This window comes from Hippoglossus hippoglossus, chromosome 5 (assembly GCF_009819705.1).
Source record: "Hippoglossus hippoglossus isolate fHipHip1 chromosome 5, fHipHip1.pri, whole genome shotgun sequence".
Classification (NCBI taxonomy): Eukaryota; Metazoa; Chordata; class Actinopteri; order Pleuronectiformes; family Pleuronectidae; genus Hippoglossus; species Hippoglossus hippoglossus.
In genome coordinates this window covers 7,618,282-7,637,454 of record NC_047155.1, presented here as the reverse complement: position 1 = coordinate 7,637,454, position 19,173 = coordinate 7,618,282, and the positions used below count along the sequence as shown (strand labels likewise).

Genomic DNA, 19,173 nt, shown 5'->3' with positions numbered 1-19,173 from the left:
TGCCTGCGTCTTATCGTGAATTGCGAAATACAGTACAAAGATGCCATTTGGTAAAAGGTCAGTTCTTTTTCTTGTGTTTTGCTCTTTTCCTCTTTCCCCGGCGTCCGAACTGCTCACAGCAGCGCGCAGCCGCCTCTCTTCTTGCGCTTGCGGACCTGCAGCGCCGCCCTGGTGGCCATCTCGAACACTTCCCGCACGCCGTCCTTGGTCTTGGCGGAGCACTCCAGGTAACCGAAAGCACTGATCCTGCTGGCCATGTCTCTGCCTTCATCCGACTTCACCGGCTCCTGCAGGGTGAGACCACACACACTGTTAGGGACTGTGTTAAACATTATTAGATGTGAGAGGAATTCAAAAAAGTGAGAGGATTGTGGGGATTTTTTAGCCTGAAGGAAGATTTGGTCTCAATTTGTTTAAAAAATAGAAGAAAGTTTTAGATTTGTAGTTTAAGTTTTGTTCCTAAGCACATTATTGTCATTCTTGCATTTAACTTGAGTATTCTCATTTTACGCTGTTTAATACTTATAAAGTAAATCTCTTCTTAGAACATACATCTTTTTGTGTAACTTCGTTTTATTCCCGTCTGTTTTTTGAACTGATTCTCTCATTAGCTACTGGATTTCAGAAGGAAATATTGCACGATGCATTAAATCATTAATTGATAAAACAATTTGTATCATTAACCATTTTGATGATTCATTAAATATCTGTTATTTTTTTCAAACATATAAATGTTCAATATTCTGTGGATTTTCATGTCAGCTGATATTTCTTTGTTTAAAAACCCCCAACATTTTACAAATATACTAATTATAGAGAAAGTAATAATTAAGATCAATATAAAAAATAAGTGTTCGTTGGAGACTTACAGATTAACATGTTTAGTCCCCCCAGTGTTTTTCTATAGTCCCTTATAAAACCAAATATACTAAATGTGTACCAGTGTTTTTAAGGCGATTCAAACCGAAATGAAAACCTCGTCAAACAGAGGAAAACTTGAACCCGACCAGCAACATCACGGCTTAGCCATGCGGAGCCAACAGTGTGTGTGTGTGTGTGTGTGTGTGTGTGTGTGTGTGTGTGTGTGTGCATGTAAATCTGAAACACTTGAACTGATGACTTCACGCTGCTCTCTGGAGACAGACAGAGAAAGGGCCTCAGTGGCACGATGTGTCGTTCTGTGACACACTGAACAGACATGTTGTCGTCATCGTGGTTTGACTGAAACCAGAAACAGGTGTCAGGAAGACGACAGAAAACATCTCTTTCAAAGAACTGACTTCTCATTTCACTTCTTCTTTTAGTTTCGATTTAAAACTAATCTGGATACACTGTTGTAAACCTTTGCTGATAAATATTTTTAATTAACGCCTGCACTTTAGTTCTATATTGTCATTTTACTATTGTTATTTTTGTATTGTTACCTATGTCCTAGAAGAGAGATCCCTCCTCCAGTTACTCTTTCCTAAAGTTTTTCTCATTAACAGATTTTTGTGTTTTTTTCTTTACACCTTAAAAGTGTAAACATGTATGTTGAAAATCCCTTTAGATTGATATTTTTGTACTAAATAAATAAAAGTGACTTTACAAAATCAGAACAATTGAGCTGTTGCGCAGCTTCAAGTTTCAAATATTTCACTTTTTGCTTCATCATTATGAGGTACCGAGATTCATGAGGGAATACAATTATTTAAAATCATAAAGCAGCAACATAAAAAGTAACAACTTTCTAAATACATTCTCACATTCTGGGTAGATTATGCTGTAATATTAATGGGACATATTGCATGATGAAACATTGTGCAGTGTTAATAAACCTTCCAAAATTACGGATCTATTATTTCCAGGGTGCAAAATATAAAGAGGATATAACAGAATATTATTTTCCCTTTCTATTAATTCTGACCAATATTTTACAAATCACAAAAAGCCAGACATGTCTCACTTTTTGATTTTATCTTCAATTCAAGAATTTGTGAAACGTGACTGCCACTATTCACAATCTCCATGGAAGCTGTATTCGTAAATGACAACAATGGGTGAACTATCCCTTTAATTTGTCAAAACACAAACCACATTTGAAACGACTCAACCGTGTAGGTCTGCTCCGCTGCTTTAACAAATAGACCTTCACCTCAGCTGAACACAGACTCATATTCAAAGGTCGTGAATATGAGCATTAATAATTCAGACTCCCAAGCTGAACCACCGTGACATGTTTCTACGCAGCACATTTTCTCAGGCGTTGAACAGGTGCCCACATGTCCCCGTTTGCCTCCATCTACAGCTCATTGACCTTCAGGGAGAGACGTCTGTACCTGCTTCATCTTGGCCAGCTCTCTCCGCGTGTGCTCGTCGTTCCTCAGGTCCTTCTTGTTCCCCACCAGGATGATGGGGACGTTGGGACAGAAGTGCTTCACCTCAGGCGTCCACTTCTCAGGGATGTTTTCTGTCCCCGGAGAGAGAGGGAGGGAGAGAAGTGAGCCGAGATGCTCGGGAGAGAAACTATAAAAAGGGCAGAGTCACCGAGCAGAACACTTCTCGTGATGGATTGCTCTGCAGACGGCTCCAGGCAAAGATGTTTTAGCTGCACTAATCCCAGCTCCCATCAAGGCCATTAAGGCTTTCAACAAACAGCTTGCTGAGCTGAGATGAGTCGCCTTGTTGCTGTGAAGAATACGACAGCGACGAAATATGAATCTTACAAAGCTCATGTATGTTTTTGTAAGTTTCTCATACTGCTGATCACATCTTAGGTTTATTTTAAGTTAGTTGTTTAAATGAGGGGTCGGGATCCTCGATGGGGTCGTAAAGTTATTTCCTGAAATCTAATCCAACCATGCAAATAATCATCACAACAGGAAAAGTTCAAATAAATATCGTTCTGCATGACCACAGTTGCATTTCTCTGGCACGGTTGTTTTGAGGGATGATGCCCTGGTTTAAGTAAAGGTTATACAAATAAAACATTTCAAAATGAGGGTTCTGCACGTAAGCAGTTGATTACCTAAGCTGTCAGGGCTGTCGATGGAGAAGCACATGAGGATGACATCTGTGTCGGGGTACGAGAGAGGCCTCAACCTGTCGTAGTCCTCTTGGCCGGCAGTGTCCCAAAGCGCCAACTCCACCTGCCACCCAACAACAGGAGAAACAAAAAGTGAAATGCAGCAAAAACTTACATCTGTGTACATGTACACACGTGCCGCACAAATCTTGTGTTGTGGGGATTGTCTCCTTTTACTGCTTATTATCTCCATGATTCATTCATCTGTGTCATTTTCTTGACAGCCTCGTAATAGGATCCTGTCTTAAGGGCTAAAATTAAAAAATGAGCTGTCAACCCAGACTTGATGCAAAAATGTTGCTCACCGTTCCGGATGCACGCACAAACATTTAACCAGTCAAAACATCATTAGTGATCAAGTTCTTTCTTTCTTGTCCAACAACAGCCGGAACTATTTGGAACAAGACGTACGAGCCTCAGAGCAGCGAATTTCCCAAAAGGCCAAAGTGAAGAAATATTTGGAATACCGAACCACGGGACGTTTTCCTGCTCCGGCCACACATGCATACCAGGGATTTTGATCATAGCTTGTGATTTGTGCATTACACTGAGGACGCTGTGGTCGCGCACGAGAACGTCAGTGTACGGATATTTACTTCTCGTCACCGCGGCAGCTCTGACCTTATCAGAGCTCCACACATCTGTTGTGTTGTCAGCGCTGTGGAAATGAACTTGGGGAACGGGCCTCATCCCATTACACCGCTGATTAATTCAATTAGGGAAAGTGGGAGATTAGCGAGCATCAAACCGGGAACCTTCTGTCCCTGTGCAGACATTAGCTGCCAGTCTTCTCTCCACTCTGCTGCTCCTGAGCTGACTCACTGTTTTCAGGGGGAGAAAAACTTTCGCAAAGTTTCAAGGCGCCGGAGCGACTGCATGACAATGGATTCTGCTTTGCCCACAGAGAGCACATGCATCAGTCAACGGGGCCCAAAAATAGACGTTTGCAGAGGCAGTAGGGTGGGAGGTGGCGGCGGCGCACTGGTGAGACGAGATGAGCAACCGGAGCAGTTAGGTTCCCACTGGACTTGGTGTAACGCCGCAGAATTTGTGGGGAAGAACAGAAAGAGGGAGGGGGGGGACAAGCTATTTTTAGAACATGCCCAATCCACTGAGGGTGAGAGAACGTTTATACCCTCAAGGGGGTAAAAACTTAAATTTAGGGGCTGGGATCACAAATCTAATCCAGCGGTTGTATAAGGGTCTATTTCCTATGACAGCGGTCCTCTAGAGACATGGAGGCGGGTCATATCTTTCCCAAAATGATCCCCTCCTAGACTGATGTCCATCTTGAAACTCTAAGTTTATATTTCCTGTCCAGAACACTGCAGTTAACCCCTCCCTGCCTCCCCCTGTCCAAGTGTGACCAGGACAGGAAATGAGAAACATTTATCGGACAGGAGGAGGAGGAGGAGGAGGAGGAGGAGGACGGGGGGTTGTGAGGGAATGAGGGCGATTGCCAGGAGACATCGCTGTTCTCTGTCTGAACAGGAAGCTGGGAAGTCGAGTCATTTCCTGTTTTTGCCAAGTGGTGATCCTGCAGCGGTGGTCGGCTCAGGAGAACAAACCCCCCCCGACATAACAGGCCGTGTGCGACTCGGACTCGACCCTCGCTGGAAAATCCCCGTGACTCAAATTCAAGATGCCACACACCCTGAGGAGTGGGTCTTCAAGGCCGGGTCTGAAATCAGTCCCCATTTATTATATAACAAACTTTATCCACCTCAAACATAAACATAGTGCACAGTGGACACACAATCACATACAGTTCAAATTTTAAAGACTTAATAGTTATTATTGTGCAACAAGACCAATATTTCAAATTGTTGCCGATTTGAAAACTTTTATTTTACAGAATAATTAATAATAAAGTATGTGCATTTACATTTGCATTTTATATACTACAAATAATTAATTGTTCATTTTCTTAATTCAAGTTCTATATAGTTGTAATATTTATATTAAAGTTAATGGTTAAACTGTAAAATATCAAGCCTCAATTAAAATTCTTAGTCCTAAAAGTTTGATAACTTCTCAGGAATCATTAACAATTATTTAAAAAATGTCAGCTGTATCAAGTATCAGAGATTTGTTTTACTTTGTGTAGTGCACCATGTTGGATTATAACACAAACAAAGGGACTTTCTGAACTGACTTCTAGTCTTTCTAGTCTTTCTTTAGTGTCAGATTTACAAACCTGCTTTCCATCGACCTCGATATCAGCGATGTAGTTCTCAAACACTGTGGGGACGTAGACTTCAGGAAACTGGTCCTTACTGAAAACAATCAGGAGACATGTCTTTCCACAAGCTCCGTCCCCGACGATCACCAGCTTCTTCCGAATGGCTGCCATCTCTGTCGGGGAAACAAGAAGAGCGTCTTCACAAGCAGTTATCACACATTCAAACTCAAGGAAAGACTGCTGAGTGTCAAAAATGATGACGAGAGACACAGAAGGAAAGGCAACTTTTTTTTTTTTTGCCGTCGAGGGACATTTCATCTGTCATGCTGAAAAACAAATGTGGGCCACAGTCACACTTTGTCATCGGTGTGTGTTTCCCCTCTACAGATATTTAAATTATTTGTAGACTTTGCAGGAACACGAGACAAATCAAGAAGACACCGTCGCACACAAACGTTTCTCTGCTCGTGCTGCGTGGGCCCCGAAGCAGAAGGCTCTGACAGTCCTGCATCACGTTGCACCTGTGGGAGAGGGCTGTGATCTGCACATCGTCACAGACAACCGCAGTCACAGACCCGGAGACTACAGCTCTGCAGGACGGGCAAGAGGAGGAGGAGGAAGATAGGGGAGTGAGGGAGAGGAGGAAGAGGGGAGGGGTGTTGAGACAAGCTGGGACACGAAGGAATGCGCTTCTATCAGGCTCCTTCTCCACCCTGTCAGAGCAGCTGGTGGAGGAGCTGCTGGTGTCATGAGGCAGACAGAATGATACTCTACTTCTCTGCTCTGCATTCTGTTCTCTTCAGGAAAACTTCGGCAGCAGCATAATACTGTAATTATCTCGAAATTATTTTTGCATTAAAAGGAACAAGAGCTCAACCTGCCGGCCCATATGTTGTTCCAGTGTGAAGGCGAAATGGCTTATATGAGGTTTACACAGTAAAAAAGATGCAATGAAAGCATTTCCCAACAAAACAACATCATGTCAGACTAAGTTTAGATGCATCTGTCAACAAGGTTTAAATTTCAAAACTGCACTTTGATTCCTCTGAGAAAAGTGTCTGCAACAACCCCCAGACATTTTCCAGAACTTTTCCTGCAAGCCCCCCCCAGTAAAATATCTAGAAAATGTCCAAATGAGCCAGTGTGAGAATACAGTAGGAAAAATATCCAGAAGATTCCCGGCGAGCGAGCGGGTGTGTTGATCACGTTTCTAACACATGATGGACATGAAACTGACAGACAAAGACATCAACCTGGAATGGACACGAGAGCTGAGAGCTTTTGGGGATGAGAGCCAACGCCGGTGTCAACTATTCCAGGTGTTGTTGTGAACGCACACAATCTCCTGCTGCTTTCTTCATATGTGAAAGACAAACTCCGGACCCTATTTTCCAGACATTTTCCGAAGTTCACGTCTGAAAACGGCTCCAGAGTGGAGGACTGCTTCAGCTGGAGCAGGCTGGGTGGGGATGAGTTAGCGGCGCTGCTGATGGATGAAGCTGGAGCCCTGCTGCCCCGGAGCAGCTGTGCCTTCAGTCATTTGGCTCCTCTCCTCATCCACTTTCTAACAGACAGTCTTGACAACAATCCTCCTCACGAGGGAACACACCTCGCAGAGGGAAATCCTGTTTTAGAGCTGTGGGCAAAACACAGAGCTGAGTCTGGCCCTTTAACCAATTTAACCTCTGACAGGATGAACCTGTCTTTTCAGTAAGTAGCCTCAGAACACAGAATTCATCATGAAAAAGGTATTGAGTTATTGGTAAAAGTATAAATGACTTGGTGCCATAACAGATGAGTAGATATTTGTATCTATTCAGGGCAGATAATATAAGATAGATAAGTCTATCTGATCTGTCAATATCTTGACAAAACATTTAACTAATAAGCTTGATCAGTTTGTACTGTATTCAAAAGTAAAATAGATTACAAGGATTTTATTAAATAATAGTTTGGGGAAATACACTTATTCCCTTTCTTTTCAATAGTTGGATGAGACGATTGATTCCTTGTCTGATTTTATTGTGGTTGACATGAAGCTTTCCAATCAGCTTAGTATAAAGACTGGAAAGTGGCAACGTCTTGCTAAAGTGAAGGAAAAATGTCCATTCCAGTTTCCAAGAGCCTAAAGTTTGTCCTCAAGCATCTTGTTCAGTCCAAAACTCAAAAATATTCAGTGTTAAACAGGAAACCAGCAAATACCAGAGATCTGTGCTCATATTTCTCCAGACAAATACTCCCATTTTCAATCCATCAATTAACAAAGAGATTGATAAATGAATTGTTGCAGCTCTATTTAACATTTTAAAGTTAAAAGTATCCATTAAAAGTGAAACGTATAATATAAATATAACAATATAAATGAGTTGAGTCGCAAAGGGAGCAAAGAAAGCCAGCCAAGAGCCATGAGAGTCAAACGCAAAAGAAGCCATGAGAGGAAATTATTACCCAGCTGTATTTCCATGTGTATTGCGTCTTGGCATAACCAGTAGCCATACTGGAAACTTTGGGTGTGTTGGTGTGTTTGACAGTTTTATTAACATCTTGGTTACTCTCCCTTTCTTGAGGAGAATGTGATCATGGTTTTTTAATTATATTTCCTGCCTTTTACCCAAAGGCCCACTCCTCCTGGTGCCATGTTGTGTGTTCCAGCTGCAGAGGAGAAGGCGAGTGGTGCCAAAGACCTGAGTCTGAATGTAGGACACTGCAGCAAATTACTGTGCTCGCGCCTCTAATTTCTACATAGTCGAGCTGCGTCCATTCAAAATGTGCTTATCTCACTGATACTTCCATATTTTATTCAACATCACATTTTCACATCCCTGCGTAATATGTAGATATCAATAATGATGATAAATCCTATAACAGAACAAAAAGATCTGACACTTGTACTCACTTGAAATAACATTTAAATTGAACTTGTGTATAAATCCTCCCTTCATAGGAATTTATACTATTTGTGGTGCCAACGATCAGACGCTGGCAAATGGCTTTGTCTTGTCCTCAGAATGGAACAGAACCGTATCCCTAAGTCCACCCTGAGATGGACATCACCTGGAAAACATAAACAAGGTCTCCCCAACACAGCTAAGCCTTTAAGAGATGTGTCCGACATTGGGAGAGGCCCATCATGTAACCCAGGACCAGATGGAGACTTATAATTTTATAATGTTTTTAAGGGTAACAAAATATGAGGAACACCTCTCCATATAACTCAGAACAGTTTACTGCAGGGCTGCTGCATTTAATGGGTTTGATAGTGACTGTATTCATCTTGTGCTTCACAGAGAAGTGGACCAGCTACTGGCCCGAACTAGATGATGGGCTCAACGCCAAACAAGTGGGAGACAGCAGCGCCGCGGCCTCAGAGGCTCACCCTGTGAAACAAAACAATCCACTTCCTGTTCTGAGAAGCTTGGGAGGAGCTTTTTTGGCTGCAGCTCTGTTTGGACAGGCCTCAGCAGAGCCGGGACACAGAGAGAGGACTGCCAGAGGCAACGCAGCACATGCTAACACGCACACAGTCCCCGTCTCTGCACGACACTTTCATAGCGTGTCCTCGGTGGTGGTGGCGGCGACTGGGAGAAAAACATCTTGACAAAAAGGAAATTGTGCGTCACAAACAAGCTGCGAAGCCGAACACTCCAGCTCCCCACGACTGATGCCCAATCCGGGCGCTGATGGCAGCACCAGCTGAGGAGGAAGTTCCAGCAGCTGCCAGCATCAAATGATTGTCACTGGTGTCGTCGTCCCGATCAAACCTGTTCGTCCTGATTTCAGCTGCCACTCGTCCACATTCATATCAAAGCCTGACCCCACTCTGCTTCAATCCAAACACTCGAATGGGAACCACTCGTCTGCAGCCAGTCAGTATCAGCTGGTCGACCTTTGACCTGCACACTATTGAGTGAAAGCATCAAGGTGTCACTGGGAGATTAAGTGAATTCGCGGAAACCGATGAATTCCAACACCGTTCTGTCGGCTCTGCACAAACATCACTGACTTTAGGGCGGAGGCTTTATCCATTCACCCATCGCTCTGCCTCTAAACAACACCGCTGAGACTCAGCCGCTGGTGCAGAGAGATTTGTTTCCAACATATTCATGAAGCCTTCACAACACGGCGAGGTTGAGGGAAGACCAACGATAACTGTGAGGCAGGGGAACACATCAAAAAGAGAGAAATACTGGAAGAAAAACACACAAGTTACCACTGAGTAATATGAACTGACTGAACTGCTCTTTCAAAAGTCCACATTTTATCTTTATTTACGGTGCTAAGTTCCAACAGAAGTCAAAGAACAAATATGAAGCCGGTTTCTAATGGTGATCTAGTTCTTCTAGTTGTGGTTTCAACCTTTTCGGCTCGGGGCCAGTCGACTACAGCAGCAAAAAAACAAAAAATGCCTCCAACACTGTTAGTGTTTCCAGGTCAGGCCTTGAAGAGTACGCAAGTGTAACGATCTTATACCACATGACGTCTTTAAAGTAAGTTTCAACCAGATAAAAGTGCAAGTTATCAAGCCGTCACTTTGAAACAACTCCGGGGTGTAAACCGCCACCCACTGTTGTTGGTCTGCTTCTTCTCTCGGTTTACTGGTCCCAACTAAAACATCTCGGATTCTGTTTTGCTGAAGATAATGCTCGGTTGTGCCATGGATTGATAAAAGGGATACAACTGCATGATTTCTTCGGGGATATTAACTCGTTGTCGTTCAGTCCCATGAGAGTGAACGACCCTCAGGTTCAGCAGTTGCATGTTCAACGATCGTGCTCTTTGAGTGCGTTCATGCACAACACTTCGTATCAGGAAGAGAAAAATGGTATCGGAACATCTCCAGTCGCTCTAGTAGTTTTCATTTTATCTATTTTATCACAATTTAGAACTTTGGTATTTTCAGCTGTTGCTCGACTAAACAGGTAATTTCAAGACATCCAAACCGTGATCAAAGAAATTGCAAAATGCAGCTGCTTTTGACTATTTTGGGAGGTTGTCATGACTGAACTAGAATGGCACTCAGAGAGAACAAGCCTCCGACAAGGCCCAACAGTCCACTTATGAAACCACATTTCAATTCACTAGATTCAGGGTTAATAACAAGTTCCTCCCTGACTCGTACCGCATCCTTCCAACAAGTTTACGTGGTAATCCATCCAGTAGTTTTTGTGTGACGCTGCTCACTATCAAACGCAGATGAAGACTAAGTTAATCAGCAAGTAACGCAGATTAAATCATACTGAAAATAAGAGTTAGCTGCAAACTAAAAGTTGACAGACGGAGAACCTGAGGAAGCCTCGGCAGTAAATGCGAGTGTGTAAAGTGAACTCACTCTGACACTGGAAAACACACATTAAAACCTGATCCAAACACAATACAAGGGGCCATTAAAGTACACAGTAAAGCAAAGCACCATTACTTCCTACAACTATTTGAGCAATGCCCCGGGTTAATGAACAGGCCACCTCTCTTTCTTTCTCTTCGGAGGTTTCCTGAGGCTTAGGGGCCAACGGGAGTTACGCAACGAGCTGAGCGGAGTTAGCGGCGAGCAGAGCGTGACCCCCCCGACCAGTGAGGTGGCGCTGCCTTTCAATCCTCGCGCGAGTTTAATATCGGCAACATCGCTGGACGAGCATCAAGCGTCCAGCCGACAGAAGGCGTGCTGCGTCTGACATGATAATGATGATGAGTTTCTTGTTCTGATAATAAGCAGGAACGCGACGGGGAAACGAGGTCAAGTAGGATTGTTTTGCTCGTCGAACAGGCTTCACTGGGCTGCACCTCTTTCCCTGATATATACAAACACTGCAACTGCACTACACTATAGCTCTATATACACACAGGAGCTTTAACAGGACCTTTTCAGTTCAACTCTGGCTGCAGATTAGTCTTTCAGAGCAATAGAAACAAGGCTTGTGCAGAGAAACATTTGCAGAGAAATTACAAGTCCAGCCTGAACCTCTGCGGAACGACACTTAGTTTAACAAGAGAATAAAAATTACTTTCATATTCTGCAGAGACGTGGTTTTTACTGGCTGCAAAATGCCCTCTGGCATCGTTGGCACCTCGACCACAACTCATTTCTAATAAGGCTGGTGTTTTTATCCTTTCTCAGGATAAACACAAGGTAACAGGCTCTGTTGTTGTTGTTCTCTGTCTGAGAAATGAGCCAAAGTTCATGCTGCCAAAAATCACCTTAACCCAAGTGTAAAAACACAGGAGGGAGAAAACAGATCACATGCAGATATAAACACGACCATCGCCAGTTCCCAGAACACAAGGGGAGGATTAAAATGCTTGTTTAATAGGACAAAAAAAACCGAGATTTTCCTTCTACTGTCACAGCAGGGTAAAAACACCTGCCAATTTCCATGAGTGTGAAGCTGGAACCAGAAGATATTTATTACTTTTGCCCAATATATTGCTGATGCATTGTGTAAGCAGTGAGGAGGCATAACACATAGTTCATCTACGTCAGATTTATAAAATGTTTTGCTGTTCTTCAAGTTTGTTGTTCTCTGCCCAAAGAGTTTAAAAGCACAACCTTCACTCAGAAGCCAAAAAAATCAAAGAAATAATAATGTGACATTTAACAATAATGATGATAATAATAATAATAATAATAATAATAATAATAAGTTGAATTTGTATAGTACTTTTAACAATGTAAAAAAACCCAACTAATAATGATGATATTGACTGATATAATATTTGTCCATAATGCCCAGCCGCATATTTAACTATCAAAATTGCTCCCAATGATTACTGGTAATAATTTGGGGAACATTGGAGTCCAGTTTATCAACAAACCAGCCTGAGATCTTCTGATAAGGTGCGATTAGATATTCCTCAGTCAAGACTGAAAATGAAAGGTGACAGGGCCTTTGGGCTGTGGAGCAGTTGTTGTTATTATTGTTATCATTATTACTATCTGTGCATTTTAGAGTCAGACTAACCAAGTTATCTGAAGACATCAACGCTCAGCCCTGGGAACCGACAATATGCGTGTGTGTGTGTGTGTCTGAGAAATGGGCCAAGGTTCATAAACTGGCAGAGGCCGCGTGTGTGTGTGTGTGTGTGTGTGCGCGCGCGCGCGCGCGCACGTCTGAGGCAGAGCAGACAGCCTGCGACACTGGCTCCTCCACCACCTTAATCCCAATGTAAAAACATCTTATCGGACTAAATGTGACAGGAGCAAGGTGCGACGTCACACAGTTGGTCACCGCTCCAAAAAAAACTAATCTTATAAGAAAGCTTGGGGCCCGTCCAGCATTAATGACTGGCATGTAGCGGCTCCTGGGTACAAGTAAGACGCTGTGGACTCGGGAGCATTAAATTGAAACGTTAGTGCTGAGCTCTCTTACACAACAGCAGGGAAATAAACACAGCAGATCAGGTCAGCTTCTCACATTCTTTGGGCGGTTTGTTACAAACACAGCAGCTCCTCAGACTCACTGAGTCATGGCTTTACTGGTACACCCAAAACAAAAAAAGATCCAATGTCCCAACAGTGAACCAGCCCATGCAATCAAAGCAGGGATGGTGTTTGTAGTAAAGCCTCAAGAGGACAAGTAGATCAGAATTTACACAGAATATGAAAATAACTTTAGAGATTTTTTATATAAAATGGTATTTTGCTGTTAAAGGAATAGTTCAACATTTTGCTTGCTTTCTGGAATCAGTTAGGAGAGAAGATTGGTATCATTCTTACTTCTATGGATTAAGATGCATTAAGAAGCCTCCGCTCACTTTCAGATGACCTCACGATCATGACGAGACTTCAGGAAGTCACTGCTCCCGGTAATTGTATAACACACAACTTCACAACTTATCGTTTTAATATAACCAAGCTTCCTGCTTACCTTAAACTAAACTAAGCCAAATGTCTCTGTGAGTCAGTTATTGAAATTTCACTCAGCAGCAGGAGAAAACCTAAAGATATTCAGTTTACTGCCATCGCAGACTCAAAGAGCATTTTGAAAATGGAGCATAAAGTTTTGGGGCATTTTTGTCTAAAAAAAAAATCAATGAATTAGTTAATCAATATTGCTACCAATCAATACTGAATATTGATTTTTTTTGCTCAGTTAGAAGAATTCCAAACATTAAGTGGGTCCAGTTGATTAAATTGGTGATTTTCTCTGTTTCCTATCATTAACTTTAAATTCTATACACTTTAAAAATCACATAAATTACGACCAAGACAGAAATATCACCTCTGGAGACTGTGATGAGCGTTTCGCCCATGTTTTGGTCTTTTTAATTTCAAGACTAATTAAAAGATTAACCATTACATCCTGATCAAATATAAACATTTTCCCTTCATAGATGACTTAAACAATTAACCTATCATTAAATATATTAATAATTTTGTGCACTTCTTCCTATTTTTTCTGTATCAAAAAGATGTTTGTTGATTGTTGCATTGTAGATTGTAGCCAAATTTTGATGTTTCAACATATTATCATTTTTTTGAGAGTCTTAAGTTAAGAATAACACCTTCACATCAAAAGCCCAGAATTAGTACTTCAATCCACATATTTATTCAACCAACTTCATGCTAAATACCTCCAGTGAATCAGATGTCCTCCTCCACATGTTTGTGTTGTGCTTGTAAATGACTGTTTGCATTAAAAACAGAAGGACAGGAGTGTTAATAGCGAGGAAATGAAGAGTCCCCAGGAATAGCAGTGGCTCATTAAGAGCTTTGCCATGAGGAGTTGCTTATTGAGGTCGCAGCAGTTGCACAGACTGTTCCCACCAACAGGATCCGATCTGCTGCTCGGCAAGAAATCAACTGTTGAACACAAACACACCCTGACAACTGCAAAACACACACTGGTTTGCACTTCATCCCAAATCGGAGGGGGAAACTACGAGATGAGCAGGAAAACAGACGAGGAGAAGCCACCACCTTGTTCTCTGAGAGCCAAGTAAGTGATCTGCAATTAGTCTCAGATCAGAGTCCAACTGCAGCAGTGTGTGTGTGTGTGTGTGTGTGTGACATTTACCTGTCAGCCGCCAGATGAGAGGTTTTTATATGAATATTAGTCCCAGCTCGCTCCTTCTTCTTGGTTGTGCCACACACACATTCACAGTGCACACACTCACTCACTCACTTCTTGCTGCAGTATTCGCTAATTTCACAGAGAGGCTGCTGGAAACCGGGGCAGAGCAGCAGGATCCTCCCACTGACACCGGAGAGGATCAAGAGCTCACTCACACACTGCTGCTTCTGTTCGACACCTTCAGAATAAAAGAGGACAACGTGTGTGTTAATGTGTCAGCAGAGTTTAAATAACACCATGACTCCCCTTCCAACATTTGCATAACAGAGAGTAAAGAAAAGGAATCGGGTGCATGTAGATACATAAACATATGCATGTTAATAATAAAACCCTCTGTGATGCCTGGAAATTGTGCTGCAGTAGGTGTTTGTGTGAGACAGTTTACAAGTAATGAAAGTATAACATTTGACACATTCACTTTAGAACCTGCTATTTGAAAATTATGTTAATTGTACAACTCATGTTCCAACATTTCTTCAGACTTTCTGAGTTGTTCTGACTTGAGTTGGCGTTCACATGTATTTGCCCAGTCGGGGGCTAATTTTAACAATTATTTCGTCATGAATGTTAGATGAATTCACAAGGAGGTGATTTTCTCACTCCTCGTCTTTTGTTTGTTGGTTGGTTGGCTGGTTAACTGGCTGGCTAGCTGGCTGGTTGGTTGGTTGACTTACTGGTTGGTTGGTTGGTTGGCTGGTTGGTTGGTTGACTTACTGGTTGGTTGGTTGGTTGGTTGGCTGGTTGGTTGGTTGACTTACTGGTTGGTTGGTTGGTTGGTTGGCTGGTTGGTTGGTTGACTTACTGGTTGGTTGGTTGGTTGGTTGGCTGGTTGGTTGGTTGGTTGACTTACTGCTTGGTTGGTTGGTTGGTTGGCTGGTTGGTTGGTTAGCAGGATAACACTAAAACTACCAAACAGATTTCCATGAGACTTGGTGGAAGTGTGGGACATACGACGAGAAACAACCCATTACATTTTTAAGCAGATCTAGAGAATCATCTATTTAAAAAAAATATATATGTTCACTTATTTCCCTGGGAATGTGCATACCTCATACCTCCGCCTTGACAGAACAACTCAATATCGTTTCTTCACAACAACAAATCTCATGAAAAGAGGGAATTTTCCTTTTGGTGACACAACATTGATTTGCTTTTTGAGGAGGCGTCTATTGTGGTTGACATGTTTTCTCATATCCAGACATTTTTTTGCTTGTAGCTCTACATTACTCTTATTTTGAAGGCCAGGGCCTGTATTGCCGGTGTTGTTATGGCGACCTGTTTGAAACTTGACGCAGCTGCTGCAGGCTCCCGGGGCCCTCCTCCCCTCCCCGGTCAAGGATGACATCATCTGTAGTACAAGAAGACTCGTGCAACAGGAGCGAAGGGTGTGGATCTCACCACTGTGTGCCTCTGAAAAACAAACTCACCAACAAACACAGAAAACCTGCACCAGCCGTCTCACAGGAGAACAGTCACTTCCTGCAGGAGCCACACCTGATAGGTTCTATCAATAGTAACACAACTGGACATGCAGTAACACAAAAATAATGATGCAATGAAGAATACACATGACCTTACCTCAGCTCAGAGGATATCTGACCTAGTATCACAACAATAAAAACCATTAATCTTAGCAGTTATGTATAATTCTTACTGATTGACATAATGATCCACGGTGGAAAAAGGCGAGTTACCTTTTTAGTGACGTTGCTTTGCCTCCATTTCAGAGGAATATGTTGTTGTTGCCAACCTGTGACTCCTCTGCATTTATTTGACCATCTTTGTTATAACTTTACGAACTAGAATGGAACTCAGTGGAGCACATACCTGCGCCAAGGCCCAACGGCTCCCTGACATTCAATCAAGCTGCACCAAAAGTCACACATTCCCCTGAATAGGTCAGATTTCTCTCATCAAGTTTCATGAACTATTCCCTGAGAAACTTAGAAACTGAGAAATAAAAACCTGCTGAATGTTAAATAACCTGGGAAAGAAAATGGCAACCCTAACCCTAACCCATGACCAATGTCTTATCTTTTCACCAAATTTTGCGTAAATCCATTTAGTCATTTCTTGCGTAATTATGCTAACAAATAAACAAATACACAAACTGACAGGGGCGAAATAATACTAACACATCCTTGCAGGGGAAACAAAGATTTTAGGCAACAGATACGACTTGATGCGTCACTGTAAACCAAAGGCCACATCTTCTCGTACAGGTTTTATTTTGGTTATTGTAGGTAATTATGTTTCCTCCTTTTTTAAGGAGATCGGTATCACTTGGTTTTATATGAATATCATTTAGTCACAGATGATCTTCCTTGTTGTCAAGTTATAATTGTGAGTGAAACAATTAAGAAACTGTTGGCTGATAGGGGTTAAGTTAAACAACGAAAGCTAACAGGGGAGCGAGGGAGATGTCGGATGACTCCCCCACAGTCGAGCTCTATTCAGGCCAAAGGGAAGGAGCCTGTGTGGGTGGACAGAAGATGCTTTAAACAGAATATAGAGCAATTAAAATTAGCTCCTGCTCAGCAGCTACATTAAATTACTGCCTGTATATTAAAGCCTCCATAATAATAATGAACTGCTGTAATACATAATAGCATAATTAAAGGGTCCATTTTAATCTTTGGCCTTCTTGGTTGTACTAAATTACTTTAACAATTTTGAAGGAAAGACTTTTATGTGCAGTATCTTTACAGAATGATATCAGCCTAAGTATCTCAGTATATTTCTCCCATTAGTGTCAGTATTATGGAAGATGATGATGAATATAAAGGCTTGACATTGACATTTGTTCTTATTTGGTGTAACAATAGTTTCAACTCAAAGTCAAATGTTTAGTCTCAGGAACTTTTTTCAAGGAAGTAAATGGTTCCTGCAGATTACTGTTCTCTTGTTTTAAGCACAAGTCACAGCCCGGTTTGAGGCAAACGATCAGAATACAAGTTCAATACCTCTCTACACATTGGAATTCAATATGGGCAGAGAAGAAAAAGTATTTAGTATTTAAACAATTAGAAAGTTAAAGCATTAACAATCAATATGTAGGCTTTGTGCTACATATAGAATACTATGTATCATTGATACTTATATTTAAATACTTTATACTTATATTTGAATATTGTTCTCTCCTGAAACTCTTTTACAGAGAAATGTTGAGGTTAATTATGTCTTTACTGTTTGTTCTAATTGTAACTCATGATGTGAATAACTATCAAGTCAGGACTCAATAATATCATTGATTTCTGTTGGTCTGAGAGTCAATGACACGAGAGTGTAAATAAACACATTCAAGGCATTTGGGAAAAATCCGATTTATTTCTAAACTGGTCCACATTCTCCTTCTACCTCACATTTCGGTAGCTCGATTTTCTAGGATGCAACAACTTTCTAAACAACAAACAAGTATGGATAGAAATGTAAAAAATATAAATGCGGATACTGCTTCCAACCAAAGTTGACTTGAAATATATGGATAATCTGAACAACAGCATGATACAACAGAAATGGTACAAAAGAGGTATCCAGTACATGAAAGGGCATTTAACATTCTTAGCTACGTCTATAAGGATCAAATTAGTGCAGAAAAAAAGTCCCTCTCAGTCTTAATAAGGCTTAAGTGTGAAGTTCATCACATCTTACTACATCAACACATTTATCCTCAGAGGGTTAAACCAGAGCCGATTTAAGGACAGCATGACAACTTCCTGTTAATGCCGTTGTACCAATATTGGCTGCAATTCCCCTAGAGGGCAGTAGCGAGGTAGTTCTCAATGAATGGAGCTAAATAATTTATTTACACGTATTATTCACACTTGTAATTTTGCCAAATATAGTATTGTTTATATGTCAGTTTGAATTAAACATAATAAAAATGTTGCTTTGTTTTGCTAACAGTGAGAGCGATTTTGCCTATATCGAGCTAGCATTCTGCTAACGCGTGCTAATTGGTCAGTTATGGATTAACGACTGATTTCGAAAAGGACGCCGTTTCCTCTCCTCACTCGGGGAGGACCAGGGGGAACAGCCAAATCTAAATTAGGCTAATGTAGCAGATGCTAACTTATCATGGTGGCGTTATTAACTTCATACAACAGGATCTGGTGAAACTAATGGAACAATATCTACTGTTTCTACCCCTAATATCAAAAACAGAGAAATTTAAATGATTCGTTTCGGGATCACAGCTCCATTAGCTCCCATTCATTCTGGACTACCTCGTGTAGGTAGTACACAAGTTCTCCCTAAACTGAAATTATATTAAATCATACACTTTATATAAAGATGGACATGACAGATCCCCAAAAGTGAAGCCAAATCCTCTTGATCGCCTCCTATTGGACGGCTGCAGTATAGGTCAGAAACTCCCTTTCCACAATGGGAATGAACCAAACTAAACAGAATACACGTTAATAAATTTTACCCAACGATCGTTTCTGTAATTTAAGGTAGTTCTTATCACATTGAGCTACATTCAAGAGACATTTTTTGGTAAATCTGTTTTTATTTGATGCGCTAACATCACTGAGACTGACTCGCTATTGGCTGAGCACGTGTATCTGGATACAGTGGCTCGACTCCACGATCTGTGCAGACTCTGTTTCCAAATTACATCAAAATCTCAAGATGGCTGCACGTGTATCCGGCATATTTTCGTACAATGGGAAGAGGTGGAGAAGCATCGTCCATCTTTAAATACAGTTTATGGGTTAAACAAATAAAACAAAGAAAACGCAGTAAAATGGAAGAAAATATCCAAATGCTTTATATTATTTTATCTGAACTCAAGTGAAACCCTCTGTTCTCTTCACGGCGATGAGAAAAATAAAACGAATCATCTTAGAGCACATTCA

General features: G+C 41.5%; 1 protein-coding gene across 1 annotated transcript; it reads right to left on the bottom strand.

The window, feature by feature from the left end:
- Positions 1-58: 58 nt before the first annotated feature.
- On the bottom strand, positions 59-14,416 carry rhoca (ras homolog family member Ca). Its single transcript, XM_034585740.1, has 5 exons — positions 14,255-14,416; positions 5,262-5,419; positions 3,008-3,128; positions 2,319-2,449; positions 59-287 (listed from the first exon to the last, which is right to left on the bottom strand). The coding sequence occupies exons 2-5, from the start codon at positions 5,415-5,417 to the stop codon at positions 114-116; spliced, it is 582 nt and encodes a 193-aa protein (XP_034441631.1). The 5' UTR covers positions 5,418-5,419; positions 14,255-14,416; the 3' UTR covers positions 59-113.
- Positions 14,417-19,173: the final 4,757 nt, after the last annotated feature.